Source organism: Cucurbita pepo, unplaced genomic scaffold (genome assembly GCF_057944985.1).
Source record: "Cucurbita pepo subsp. pepo isolate OVF unplaced genomic scaffold, ASM5794498v1 scafford_6, whole genome shotgun sequence".
Lineage (NCBI taxonomy): Eukaryota > Viridiplantae > Streptophyta > Magnoliopsida > Cucurbitales > Cucurbitaceae > Cucurbita > Cucurbita pepo.
The window spans coordinates 275,736-290,624 of NW_028257911.1; the positions used below are offsets into that span (position 1 = coordinate 275,736).

At 35.6% G+C, this 14,889-nt stretch overlaps 1 protein-coding gene across 3 annotated transcripts; it reads left to right on the top strand.

Moving 5' to 3' along the window:
• Window positions 1-3,743: 3,743 nt before the first annotated feature.
• Window positions 3,744-14,226, top strand: LOC111783996 (uncharacterized). 3 transcript variants are annotated; one of them, XM_087120907.1, is made up of 12 exons: window positions 3,744-4,054; window positions 4,336-4,388; window positions 4,523-4,934; window positions 5,015-5,160; window positions 9,076-9,279; window positions 9,366-9,530; window positions 9,659-10,045; window positions 10,252-10,331; window positions 10,732-11,089; window positions 11,441-11,653; window positions 13,386-13,715; window positions 13,828-14,226. In XM_087120907.1, the coding sequence occupies exons 2-11, from the start codon at window positions 4,344-4,346 to the stop codon at window positions 13,710-13,712; spliced, it is 2,337 nt and encodes a 778-aa protein (XP_086977033.1). In that variant the 5' UTR covers window positions 3,744-4,054; window positions 4,336-4,343; the 3' UTR covers window positions 13,713-13,715; window positions 13,828-14,226. The 3 variants fall into 3 exon arrangements, with proteins under 3 accessions (XP_086977033.1, XP_023520587.2, XP_023520586.2); XM_023664819.2 differs by having other exon boundaries at window positions 13,791-14,197; XM_023664818.2 differs by having other exon boundaries at window positions 13,386-14,197.
• Window positions 14,227-14,889: the final 663 nt, after the last annotated feature.

Consider the following 14,889-nt stretch of genomic DNA (forward strand, 5'->3'; position numbering starts at 1 on the left):
ACTTCGAACGTTCCGAATAAGGGTTTTGATTTTAAGCACTTTTTTACTTTTTTCTACATCAGTTTCTTCGAAATTATATTCTAAATCATCATGCCTAATCATTCCCCACAAAAGTTTCGAAGAAGATGGATAGTTACTCGGTTTTATTAGCATGTGCTTCAAACGTCCCGAATTCGGGGTTTCCGAATTAGGGTTTCGACTTTAAGCACTTTTTTAATGTGTTATACAATCCGTTTCTTCAACATTCTATTCTAAATCATCTTGTCTAATCATTCCCCACAAAAGTTTCGTAAAATATGGACAGTTACTCGGTTTTATTAGCACATGCTTCAAACGTGCCGAATTCGGGGTATCTGAATTAGGGTTTTGATTTTAAGCACTTTTTTACTGTTTTATACACTTCGTTTCTTCGACATTCTATTCTAAATCATTATGCCTAATCATTCCGCACAAAAGTTTCGAAAAAGATGGACAGTTACTCGGTTTTATTAGCACGTGCTTCGAACGTCCCGAATTAGGGTTTTGATTTTAAGCACTTTTTTTTACTTTTTTATACATATGTTTCTTCGACATTCTATTCTAAATCATCATGTCTAATCATTCCCCACAAAAGTTTCAAAAATGATGGATAGTTACTTGGTTTTATAAGCACATGCTTCAAACGTCCTGAATTCGGGGTTTCATAATTAGGGTTTCGATTTTAAGCATTTTTTTACTGTTTTATACATCCGTTTCTTCGACATTCTATTCTAAACCACCATGCCTAATCATTACCCACAAAAGTTTCATAAAAGATTGACTGTTACTCGGTTTTATTAGCACGTGCTTCGAACGTCTCGAATTCGGGGTTTCCCAATTAGGGTTTGATTTTAAGCACTTATTTACTGTTTTACACACTCCGTTTCTTTGACATTCTATTCTAAATCATCATGCCTAATCATTCCCCACAAAAGTTTAGAAAAAGATGGACAGTTACTTGGTTTTATTAGCACGTGCTTCAAACGTCCCAAATTAGGGTTTCGATTTTAAGCACTTTTTTAATATTTTATACAATCCCTTTTTTGACATTCTATTCTAAGTCATCATGCCTAATCATTCCCCACAAAAAATTTGAAAAAGATGGACAGTTACTCGATTTTTTTAACACATGCTTCGTACGTCTCGGTTTCGGGGTTTCTGAATTAGGGTTTTGATTTTAAGCACTTTTTTACTGTTTTATACACTCTGTTTCTTTGACATTCTATTCTAAATCATCATGCCTAATCATTCCCCACAAAAATTTCGACAAACATCGAACGTTACTCCATTTCTTCGAAAATCGATTCTAAATCATCATGCCTAACGTGCTTTAGCACGTGCTTCCGACGTCCCAAATTCGTTGTTTCCGAATTAAGGTTTCGATTTTAAGCACTTTTTCACTATTTTATACATTCCGTTTCTTCGACATTCTATTCAAAATCATCATGCCTAATCATTCCCCACAAAATTTTTGAAAAAGATGGACATTTACTTGGTTTTTTTAGAACGTGCTTCAAACATCCCGATTTCGGGATTTTCGAATTAGGGTTGCGTTTTTAAACACTTTTTTACTGTTTTATACACTCCGTTTCTTCGACATTCTATTCTAAATCATCATGCCTAATCATTCCCCACAAAAATTTCAACAAACATCGAATGTTACTCGATTTTTTAGCACGTGCTTCCAACATCTCGAATTCAGATTTTTGAATTAGGGTTCGATTTTAAGCATTTTTTTACTGTTTTATACACTCCGTTTCTTCGACATTCTATTCTAATATGGCTAATCATCCCCACAAAAGTTTCGAAAAAGATGGACAATTACTCAGTTTTTTTAGAACATGCTTCAAACGTCCCAGTTTCGGGGTTTTCGAATTAGGGTTTTGATTTTAAGCACCTTTTTACAGTTTTATACAATCCGTTTCTTCGACATTATATTCTAAATCATCATGCCTAATCATTCCCCTCAAAAGTTTTGAAAAAGATGGACAGTTATTCGGTTTTTTTAAAACGTGCTTCAAACGTCCGAGTTTCGGGGTTTCCAAAAAAGGGTTTCGATTTTAGGAACTTTTTAAGTGTTTTATACACTCTGTTTCTTTAACATTTTATTCTAAATCATCATGCCTAATCATTCCCCACAAAAATTTCGACAAAACATCGAACGTTACTCAGTTTTTTTAGCATGTGTTTCGAACGTCCTGAATTCGGGGTTTCCGAATTAGGGTTTCAATTTTCAGCACTTTTTCACTGTTTTATACACTCCGTTTCGTCGACATTCTTTTCTAAATCATCATGCCTAATCATTCCCCACAAAAGTTTCGAAAAAGATGTTCAGTTACTCGACTTTTTTAGAACGTGCTTCAAACATCCCGATTTTGGGGTTCCAAATTAGGGTTTCAATTTTAAGCACTTTTGTACTGTTTTATACACTCTGTTTCATCGACTTTCTATTTTAAATCATCATGCCTAATCATTCCCCACAAAAGTTTCGAAAAAGATGGACAGTTACTCAGTTTTTTTAGGATGTGCAATTTAAAAGTAAAATAAACATTCAGATCATGCAATTTAAAATCAAACAACACCTCGATGAGAACGAATTGAAAGGCAATGCAAACATGTGTTGTTAAAGGGTTGTTACAAACGGAGAAAGGGTTTGGGGTACTGCTTCGAACGAAATATAAACGACCCAAAGTACACAGACCGGGTCAACACTTATAAACGACCCTCAAGTGACAATGCAGCTCTTAAACGCTACCCCACCTCGAGAAATATTTAGCGAAGACCTGAAAAAGAAATCTAAAATGCTGTGAGTAAAAAAGTACTCGGTAAGCAGCCTACTTGTAGGGTCTCATTGCATCCACTTCTAGGTAGGTTTCCACGGGCTTTTCTCTAGGCTATAGGAAGTTTGAGTTTAACTCTATAGTTTGGTTGACCTTCTAAGGAGGCTTTCAATGGTGTTGTGGTGTAGTTGGTTATCACGTCAGTCTAACACACTGAAGGTCTCCAACCCAAGTCTGGGCGACGCCATCTTTGCAGTTTTTATTTTTATTTTTATATTTATAATCTCAATTCATTTTAGACATGTACGAGAAAGTTTAAGAGACTTAGAGCTTGATAAGCCCAAGAACCGTGCCCTCGAACAAATATTGATTCATTTTAGACCTCTACGACGAAGTTTTAAGAGCCTTAGAGCTTAATAAGTCCGAGAACCGTGCCCTCGAACACACATTGAGCATGTAATTAATTGTTTGGACTTTTATTGAAGAAATACAGGACTAAGGTGGAATGATTGTGAGCACATTATACGCTTGATCTAGCCAAGAAATTTATGAACTAAACTTAGTATTAGAAGTCTAGGTTGATTGGTCCAACAGACTATTTTCGCTAGACGAAGAGTCATTGAGTCTTTCGTTACGTGATTTTCGAGGCTTCAAATCTCAAACCGTGACGAAAATAAAACTAAAAGTAAAATTAAATTAAACATTCAGATAATGCAATTTAAAATCAAACAACACCTTCCTATCTTAGAATAGTTAGGCTTGTGTAGTGTACTTAGCAAACTCCAATTTTTTTAGGATTTATTATTTATCTTATTTAATTCCTAAATTTAAAAGGATTTATTATTTATCTTATTTAATTCCTAAATTTAAAAGATTTATTATTTATCTTATTTTATTCCTAAATTTAAAAGATTTATTATTTGTCTTATTTAATTCCTATATTTAAAAATTGTCCATGGATGAAGTATGAATGTGGAAGAAACTTTGTTTGGCCAACTATGATCTAGGGGTGTGAGAACCCAACCAAGCTCGAACGCAGCTCGATTCGGATCGATTTACGCAAGTTTCAACTTTCTTTACGCTTTATTCTGGGCCTGAAGGCATTAGATCTGTGGAGAAGTGGTTCGAACGAAGACCGCTCCCGAATCGCAATCCCGAATCTGTCAGAAATCGCCGCAAAGACGCTGGAGAAACGCGACCGTCTTGCCGGAATTAGACTGCGCCAATCAAAGATCGTGGCTTGAGTTTCAAAAAAGGTAGGTGGCTAGGGTTTTTTATTAGAGGGAACTAGGGTTTTTGCTGCTCTTCTACCATATTATTTTGTGCTTTCAGTTCTTTCAGTAACTATTGTAGAATTTATTGATTGATGGAATGAATGTGAATGTTCATTTGAACTTCAACTTTCATAACTCAATACCTGACCAAATGGATAAGCCCAAACCATTCCTGTTTCTGTGAACAACATCTATCTGCTCAACTTCTTGGCTGGTTTGATGCATTTTTATGTGTAATTTCTATTATTTATTTTGTTGAACAGGTCGGGCAATGCTTTCTGGAGTCAAATTTATTCCTCGGGAAAGAATTAGTGATGTAAGACCCAATAAGTTTAGTTTGCTTATGTTAAATTATGGAGTTCTTTTGGTTCATGTAACTCTTTAATATGATTATTGGCTCTGGGTATCACACTCGAGGTGATTCATGTATGGTCTTTTTCTTCTAAACAGAGTAATGAGAAACAGAAAAGTAAGGGAAAGTCAACACGTTACAGTAGTTCAGATGAGGAGTATCAGAACACAAAAAAGAAGAAATTTGGGAGGAAGAAATCATCGAAGGACTATTCAACATCTTCAACAGATAGTGACATGAGGGAAGACTCTCACAGGGATGGGAAGAAACATCGTACAAGAAAAGCGAGTAAAAGGAACAAGAATAACAGTTCGTCTGATGAGAATGATGATAGGGTAAAAGGGAAATCAAGGAGTGATAGGAACACTTTAGCTAGAGAATATTCTACATCTACTGATACTGATGATAGCTCTAGTGATAGTGTTGAAAAGCGACGAAAACATAGGAGACAAGGTGAAAGAAATCGTGATAAGAAAAGAAAGAGTCGACACCTTGGAGAAGAAATCTTTGGTATGTATCTCATTTTCTTTTATTGTCATGTTTCATATTTTAGAACATTATGTGGTTTCATTGTTTTTTCTAATTCGTAGATAGCATCAGAGAGACTTCTTCTAAAGATGACAAAGAAATTGTTAGAAAAGAAATGGGCTTGGAGTGGATGCTTAAACCCCAAGAAACGATGGAGAGAATCTCAGATGAATCTATTGATAATCAACAAGAAGAAGCTCCAAAGGAAGTATGCCCTTGTCTTTTTCTTAGTGACTTTGCATGAAACCATAACTTTTTTTTTTTTTTTTTTTTTCTTTGGTTTGAAAAGAAAAGTAGAAAGAGTAGTTTTATATGAGTTATTACTAGTTGATATATTTGGTCTTCTAGATTTTTGGTCACACTTTCTGGTAATATAATTCCATCTTCTATTAAATTAGATTGTCATATCTTGTTGTCTTCACATCCTTGCTTCAACTTTACATGCCCGCACCTATAGAAGTAGGAAAAGATGGGAATGAAATTGCAATTCATAACATTAACCAATCTTGAACCAAACTTGGGTATCTTTAAAGTGTGAGGTGGTAAATTGCAATGAGGCTCTAGGGCTTAAGTATGAAGTAAAGTAAAAAATAGTGAGGGCTTTCATTGTGAGGCACAAAATAGAAAAATGAAAATAGATTTATGAAAGATTTGTAACTACAAAACTTAGAATAACACATACATACATCTAATAAGATGTTGTATTATGAATAGTAAGACGAGGATGAATGTAGGAAATTATAACTTTTATGGGAGATTGTTTAGAGAAATAAACTTCCTTTGCTGCTTTGTGGAATATTTGGCTTGAAAGGAATGGGATTTTTTAGAGGGTCAACGTTACTTGGAGGTTTGGGCTTGGTTAAGTTCTATGAATTCTCTACCTTTCTGAACACTTAAAACTCACCCACCTCAATGTTATTGGGTTAAAAAAGAAAAAAGAAGTTGTGGATGTTGATTGGAATTCAACGATGGTCTTTACAAGGATGAACGGCATGATGATTGGAATAGGATCATGCTGTGGAATTAGAAAAATCTTTTGATGTACTATGTTCAGTCGATTTGTTTACCTATGGCAAAGTTTTGCTCTAGATAGAAGATGGATGAATTCTCCACATCAGTAAGTGGATAGAACTTGGTTCTTTGCATGAAAAAATTGAAAAAGGGTGTTTGAAAAGAATAATATTCTTAAGTTTACCGAGGGTTATGGAGGTTGGATTGAACTCCTGAACTTACCTCTACATTTTTGTACGCATGGATGCTTTGAAGCAAATGGATGCCATTTATGTGGTCTTATTCGTATCGCCTCACACACTTGAATAGATTAGATTGTAGTTCTTCCAAAATTAACTTTACAAGAAATACTTGGGGTTTTGTTTCGGTCACCATGCAACTTAAGGACTTCTGGGGATTGAGATTGTCATGAATCTCCTCTTCAATCTTCATATCCAAGTTTATCCAATCTCCATTTCAACAATATAGATAATTCATTCAACTTTTATCGGTTTAATGACATCTTGGAAGATGAACAATCCCCAATAAATCCATTCTCTTTATCTCCCGCTGATGTAGCTCCCCTAGGGAGCTTTTTATATTCAAGATCACTTTGGTTTTAATGACCAAAATTTGAACAATCTTCTCCTGCTTGATCCTTCGAGCATTATTGTGATTAATTTGGTTTAGCAGCTACCCCTTTCAGTTCCAAATGATGCATTAAATGCAAATCAAATCAACGTTTCTTTTCCCCATTTTTATATCAAGCTGTTTGAAGAAGTTACAAGTTTCCAAGTACCTTTTCATGAAGACATGGACTCAGTGTTCCCTCAGAATTTTAATGTTTTGGTGGATAAGGAGGTTTATTAGTGCTCTAAGTAATATGCCTTTGATTTCAGACCGTGCTTTGAAGGAGACCCACACACATTTTCCTCGTCCTGATATTCTGGTTCTTGATATTCTTATTTGCTGGTTGTTCCAAGGTAGCTAGCCATGCAGAGTTTGTTTCTTCGTTTTTCTATGTTTTTTATATTCAGCCCTTGAGTGTTAAAGAGATTAAAAACAAGTTTTATCAGGCATATCCCGTTGTTACTCTCAAAAAATGGTCTCAAATGCCGTACCATCAATATTTGAGATTATTCAAAGATCATCCGATGTTCTTAGATTTCATCCAATGATCATCCTTCTCTATTATATTCTTTCCTATCCTTTGGAGCTCCATTATTCAGATCACTTGAATAAAGAGTCATCATATGTCTTAACTGACTCAGTTAGAGATTCAGAAGTTAGCTTAAGTAGTGAAGACTCGGAGATTATCCCTGTAATCCAAGATGTTATTTCAGCAGATGAAGCTATGAATGGAGGCAATTTAAATATTTTGTTCCGCGAGCAAGGTTCTTCTTCTCTCAACAAATTTGATCAATTAGAAGTTGATGGTTTAGAGCCGTTTTTGTCCTTTATTAAGAAACGTGGGTTTGAAGTTCAAGTTTTCTCTTAGAAGCTTTCAATTCCATAGAACTCCAATTGTTGATTTTATTTGAGGTTTATTGGTTTTGGTGGAGAATTATGTTTGAAGTTTGGTTGAGGGGCTGAAGTCAAATCATGTTTGTAAGTGTAAAATTGGCAGGTACTGATGGACTGCCTTTTCCAATGGTTCATATTTGGCTAATATTGAAGACCATGAGTCATTTATTTCTTTTGATTAGCCCATTTTTTGCATTTAATAAGCTAGATGTTATGCATGAAGGTCCTTTTCACAAGTAAGGTATTGCAAGTTCCTTGCATGATGAGCATTTAAAAGTTGCTTTTTAAGACGATCTAGCGGTTGAGGAAGTTATTGCAAGTTCTTTGCATGAAGAGCATTAAAAGTAATTGATAGGTACTCATTTCCTTGAGGTCGGAGGTTCAAATCCCCATACCCCACATTTGTTGTACTTAAAAAAAAAAGAAAAAAAAAAAAGAAAGAATTGGGTTGTAAAAAAAAAAAAAAAAAAAAAAAAGAGCATCTAAAGTTGCATTGCATTGCATTGCATGCTCTATGGCTAATGCTTTGGTTGGATATAAGATAGTTGATGGAGCGTTTAATTTGACAAATTCCATAGGAGCTTTGTATGTTCTAGTTTTTTGCTTGAAGGTACTTTCCATGAGAAAGTTACTGCATGTTCTTTGCATGAACAACATTTAAAACCACTTTGAAAGAAAAGCTTGCGGTTGAGGAACATTTAAAACGTGTGATACATTTTCGAATGAAGCTCTGACTGAGGTTTTATTATCAGTTGGTTGTTAGCCGGGCGCCTCATTGGATTAAAAGTGGCCCCTCACGGGGAAAAGAAATATTGCTCCACATGGAGATAGTATCTTTGTTCAAGCCGTTTGTTGGTTTTCTTTTTGTGATTGTTGTTTATTTTGAGATGTTTTTGTACTTTTTTTAAATTGTATTATTTATTATGTTTGTTCTCTCCCTTATGGAGATTTTTGTATTAGTCTTTTTTTCATTTATTCATCAGAAAAATTCGTTTCTTGTTAAAAAAAGGTTCCAAGCCTCTCAGTATCTGTAACCAAGGATCTTTTTTTTTTTTTTTTTTAATCACCTTTTGTCATTTATTCTCAACAATTGTAGCCTTTTCTCTTTTTTCTACTTTTTGATTTTTCTAGTTTTTTTATTTCCTCTATATAGTCATGTTTTGGACTTTTCTTTTTGGTTATGTTGTTTTTTCTTTATTTCATTTTTATCAATGTAAGATTAGTTCCTAAAAAAGGGATATCAAGGGATCCATCTTATTTTTTAATAAAAGAAGGTAAACAATTAAAGGAAAAAATATTGTACGGCATGCACCATAGTGTGGGTGCTTTTTTGAGAAGCATGCATGTGGTTGCCTGATTTATTAATATATTTAGAAAGAAAAGCTGATTATTTGTAGAGATGTTTCCTTCCTCTTGCTTTCCATTTTCCTGTATATTCATCATAATGAGATGGTTAGACTATGTGATACCAGTGGATTATGGTCAAGAATGTTTTTTTTTTCTGCTTATTAAACTTCTGATGTGTTTACTCTTTGTTCTGCTTCGTATTTTGAATGTCTTAAAACTATATGGTTGTTCGCTGATGATATGGAAGTTACTTCTATGCCAGATAACTAAGGTCAATCCCAGGGAATTGAATCCATATTTTAAAGATAATGGAACTGGTTATCCGGAGGAGAGTGATAGGACCAAATCAGATATAGACAAACTTCCACCACCTCGGATTGTTGGTGATGGGGGGGCTAGTTGGAGACTTAAAGCATTGAAGCGTGCTGAGGAGCAAGCAGCTCGAGATGGACGGAGGCTTAAAGAGGCATGCTTATTATTACTATTTTTTTTGTACACACGGTAGTTTGATCCAAAAGTTTCTTTGTTTTTTTATACATTGAAATTTTGTAGGTTGTTGAAGAACGTTGGGGTTCTCTTGGCCAACTTGCTGTCTCGGTAGCGGCCAGGAAAGTGGCACCATCACGTTCTCATTTGCATGCTATAAGAAATAGAAAGAGAGGGCTAACCAGTGAAGATCAAGTTTCAAACAGTCAAAATGAAAGTGATTCTGGAAAGGTACTTGGAAACATTGATCGAGTTAATTTGATTTGGATATGTGACTTCATATTTTAGTTTGAAACTTATCTTTATTCCTCGGAGTGAAGAGAATTAAACTTCCTTGCTAATCTGGTACATTATTTTAGAGCTCTGCCAGGGACTACTTGAAGGACATCTCTTCCCGACATCCTGAAATGAGGGAGCCTAAAGTTCGAGATTCATTATCTTGGGGAAGGCAAAAAAGTCAGAATGTCTCTTCAAAGGATGCTGGCTTCATTTCGTTAGCAGTGACCAGTATAAATAAATTCTCAGATGATGGAAGTTTTGCGTCTGACTTTCTCAGACAACAAACTGAAAATACTAAAGGTGATCCGGTTAAGACAAAGACGCAATCACAATTGGTTGTCTCAACATCCGACAAGCCCAATGAAGATTGTGTTTCAGCCAAGGATGCAATGAGTGCAAATCAGCTGGCTGCAAAGGCATTTCAGCTTCAAATGAAAGGAAAACATGAAGAAGCCCAAAAGCTTTTGGTAGGTCAAGTTTTTAGTCTCTACAAAGTCCATTTTGTTTTTGGGTTTTTTAACAACTTTTTTTTATGCCTTTGTACATTCTCTCAATGAAAACTTGGTTTCTTAAAATAAAAATGTTGAGTGTGCTAACGTGGTTGCCCTTGCTTTTATGAGGTATAAGCTTCTTGTTCTAAAACTTTAAATTTTGACCATTTACTTTCTTCCAGCAAGAAGTACAAACTATGAAGGCAACCAATAGTGTTGAAGTGAATTCCATCAAGCCGCAAATTGAACAAACCACATCTAGGTATTGACTTCTTGAACCGTCTTCCTCTAATTCACGGGCCTGATTAATCAACTTTTTTTTTAGTTTTATTTTCTATTGTACACATTGTTATTGCTAAAATATTTGTAGCTTGAAAATACACCATATAAATGCTTTCCAAAAGTACACCTTGTAAAGTCCTTATAAATGGATGACTCATCCTTGGAAAATAAATATTGTATGTAAAATTTACTTTGCCTGGTTTGGTAGTCCATTTGGTGGTTTATGAAAGTGTATATATTGTTATCTTATTTCTGGTATTTTTTTTCTGTTTCCTTTTGGTCTCAATTTTGAAATAAAGTAAGGTGGTCACTGCAGCTTATTTCTTTTCTTCCCAGGGAATTGACACTGTCCTTTTAATACATTCTTTCCTTTTGTTTAGAAAACACATTCCAGGTATACCTAGGAGGAATAAGGAGGATGATACAGATCTTTATCTAGCTAAAAGTATAATGAAGAACAAGCAGTACAGCATGTCGGGTCGGGCAGATAATGAATATGACTATGAAGATGGTTCAGGAAAAACGACTCAAAGAAAAAGGGGAAGTAATGATGATAAGCTATCTGGGAGGGATATTCGTCCAAGGCGTATGGCAACTCAGGAAGAACGCTGCATCTTTTGCTTTGAAAATCCTAACAGGCCAAAACATCTGACTGTGTCAATAGCAAATTGCACATATTTGATGCTGCCTCAGTGGCAGCCTGTGGTTACGGGCCATTGCTGCATTTTACCTATTTCAGTAAGTTTAAAGTCTAATTCTCTTTGTATCCTGTTTTTGTGGGTTTTCTACTGTGGTTAATTGAAATGAAATTGTTATTCTTTTTACATATAAGGGACTTCAGTATGTTGGATCACTAAAAAAGAACTTTAAAAAATGCAAATGTTTTTACATTTTTAAACCCCCTTTTCTTGAGCATGCTTAACGAGCTTGGTGGAGAACAATTGTCCAAATTTTCATGAGAGCAAAAAGCTTTTATGCACAAATATTGTCCAAAGTTGTAGCATGTTCTAAAAAATTGCAATGAGCTCTTCTTTTTGTTCTCACATGATTCTTCAGTAGCAATTTCATTGTGAGTTGTTTGCTTTTCAGCATGAATCAGCCACAAGAAGTGTGGAGAAAACTGTTTGGGAGGAAATTCGCAACTTCAAGAAGTGTCTGATAATGATGTTTGCAAAGCAAGAGAAAGATGTGGTTTTTCTTGAAACAGTTGTGGGCTTGGCAAAACAACGTCGCCATTGCTTGATTGAGTGCATTCCTTTGCCCCAAGGAATAGCAAAAGAGGCTCCTCTATATTTTAAGAAGGTGAGAATGTTTTTCTTTTGTTCGTTCCCCCAACAATTTATTATTATTGTTCTTTTTGCTTTCCTTATAGACATGTGCATTCAATATATCGGAAGTGTTGCATCATATTTTTAACATTGCTTCTTAACCTGTGCTGTGCACATTCAAACATCATATTGCATTAAAATATAACATTGTTTGATAACTTATCCTGTGAATAAGATGGACGAAATTGCAAGAACGGATGAGAGAATGAAGAAAAATTTAAGAGGAAACACTATTAAAAACTGAATATTTTTTTCTCTATTTGTTATTGTTTGATTTTACTTCTAGATTTTGTTATCATCTTTTATGGGATATGATGCTCTTGGAACGCCTATGTTTGTTTTTAGCTCTCTCATGGCTCGTTCAACATTGATTTAGCGTTTAGGATCCTTCACATTTCTCTTCATGGTGGTTACACTATCTATTTAATGATTTGAATGATTAACGATTCTGTTTGGCTTTTCTGTCTGTGAATGAGTTGAAGATGTCATGGCCTAAGCAGTCAATAGAACTGCAAATCTCCCTATGTGTTTGTGTCCTTAAAAAACGCCCACTAGCTTTGGTCTCACAGTAATCTGGTATTAGAGTTAGGTTTTTCCTAAGGCAAATAGGGTATTGTGAACCTTTAGGTTTGGGGTTTAGAGCGTGCTTTCCCATCTGCACTGAAACCTACTGCTGCCGCTGCAAGTTTGGTCAGAACTTTTCATCCTTTTTTGTCACCACCTAGCCCTAGAGGAAGCCTATCTTCCGATTTGGAGAAATCCATAATGACCAGCAAAGCAGCCGGAATTCTGCATTCCAGCCTGGTGGGATGAGAAGTCTTCATTTTCGCTTGTTGTTGAGTTGGTTTAACCTCGCGAGATAACCCTGTTTGTTTCTTAGCTTCTCGACCCATAAGACATAGTCTTCACTTCTCATTCATTTGAAACATGTACGAGCACGGTTCATTTTCGCTTGTTGTTGAGTTGGTTTATCCTCCGCGAAATAACCCTGTTTGTTTCGTAGCGTCTCGACCCATAAAACATAGTCTTCACTTCTTAGTTTTTTAAAAACTTGAATGAGCACGGTTCATTTAGGAGAAGATTGAAGGATGTTTCAAGCCATACCAATGATTTCCATGTAATGTACAAACTGTCGGAAGAGATATGTCCACTTTCTTTTCTTCTTGCTCTACTGCCTCTATAATGGTCATCGATAGCTAAGGAGAAGGTTTTCCGGTCGGTAGTAACTACTTTTTTGAGTAGTTCCAGTTGGGTTGTGGCTCTGTGGTTGTCATTGGTTGGGCAAAGGAGTGGAGGACGGTTAACGAACATGTGTAACGGTGTGCATGTGGGAGGGAAAGTGTGAGTGAACAGGGTAGAGAGAAAGCATGGGTTTTGGCTTCCTTGCAAACAGACTTTGGTAAACCTGGAACCTCATTTTTTCTTTATTCTTGTCCGTATACAATTAAATACTGATTCAATTGTTTAAAGCTTCCAACACTTGCAACTTCCTGAAGAGTTCTAATAATTGTGTGGAATAGTTCATGTTATGTCTCCCACTGGCATTGTTTATAATCTGTATTTCTATCATCAAAACTATACCTTTGCACTGTAACTTCATTTGTATTGGCTTTTTATGCGTTAAATTCAGAAAACAGTTATCTTAGATGATGATTTCATCTGTTTCTTTGCTTCCAACAATAATAATCTCAACAAGTTCATTTCAGGCTATTGATGAAGCAGAGGAAGAGTGGAGCCAGCACAATGCAAAAAAACTGATAGATACAAGTGTGAAGGGATTGCATGGATCAATCCCAGAGAACTTTCCATACTTCCACGTAGAATTCGGGTTGAACAAGGGGTTTGTGCACGTGATAGACGACGAGAACAATTTCAAGACTAGCTTTGGCCTCAATGTGATCAGAGGCATGTTACAGCTAGCTGAGGAAGATATGCATCGGCGACGTAGATACGAATCCGTTGAGGTGCAAAAGCAGGCTGTGGCGAACTTCTTACAAGATTGGGAGCCTTTTGACTGGACAAAACAACTATGAATAGTGTGTACAGTAATCTTATTTGTTGCTTTGCTACTGTGTTTAACTTCAAATATTTGATCACGTGTTAAATGATAGGTCTCCAAACACTGTTATACGGTGAAATATGCCACAGGATCTCAACCAAAACAGGAGTTCAATGAAAGGGAAAAACAAGGATAATCTCCAGCCCGATCCGAGAGCGCTGCCCTTATTGTTCGTCGATCTGAGGATGAAAAGTTATGCAATGCTTGAGCTGATTGCCAAAGCTAACTTTAAACATTTCATCCCAAAAGTGGCTCTCGAAGTTCTTATCTCTACGGGAGACGATTGATCTTGGAAAACTAGGAAGACCCACATCTTTGATTGAGAAGAGATGACACACCGTAATAAAACGACCCTACTTAATCTTCCATGGATATGATTTTCGTACATCTAGTAATCATTTTATGAATGATTTAATTGAAAGTTTAGTGGATATATATAGAGCTACTTTGATAGTGATACATTTCAAAATGTAGGTTTTTATGCATCATACTATGCAATCGTGACATTGATTTCAGTGTAGGTATAATATAGGCTTGATTTAGCTAAGAAATTTATGAACTAAACTTAGTATCAGAGGTCTAGGTTGATTGGTCCAACCGACTGTTTTTGCTAGACATAGAGTCATTGAGTCTTTCGTTACGTGATTTTCGAGGCTTCAAATCTCAAACCGTGACGAAAATGACAAAAAGAAAGGAAAATAAAAATAAAAGTAAAATTAAATTAAACTTTGAGATAATGCAATTTAACATCAAACAACACCTCATCTCAAACCGTGACGAAAATGACAAAAAGAAAGAAAAATAAAAGTTAAATTAAATTAAACATTGAAATAATGCAATTTAAAATCAAACAACACCTCAACTAGAACAAATTAGAAGGCAATGCAAACATGTGTTATTAAAGAAGGCAATGCAAACATGTGTTATTAAAGGTTTGTTACAAACGGAGAAAGGGTTCGGGATACTGTTTCGAACGAAATATAAAAGACCCAAAGTACACAGACCGGGTCGACACTCATAAACGACCCTCAAGTGACAATGCAGCTCTCAAACGCTCCCCCACCTCGAGCGAAAGCGAAGACCTGAAAAAGAAATCTAAATGCAGTGAGAAAAAAAGTACTCGGTAAGCAGCCTACTTGTAGGCTCTCATC

What these genes read in the sequence shown, in the direction of transcription:
- LOC111783996 (XM_087120907.1), top strand. Translation starts at nt 4,344, where the DNA reads ATGCTTTCTGGAGTCAAATTTATTCCTCGGGAAAGAATTAGTGAT. An exon ending in ATGGACGGAGGCTTAAAGAG is followed by an intron (nt 9,280 to 9,365) that starts GCATGCTTATTA and finishes GAAATTTTGTAG; the next exon opens with GTTGTTGAAGAACGTTGGGG. An exon ending in ATTGAACAAACCACATCTAG is followed by an intron (nt 10,332 to 10,731) that starts GTATTGACTTCT and finishes CCTTTTGTTTAG; the next exon opens with AAAACACATTCCAGGTATAC.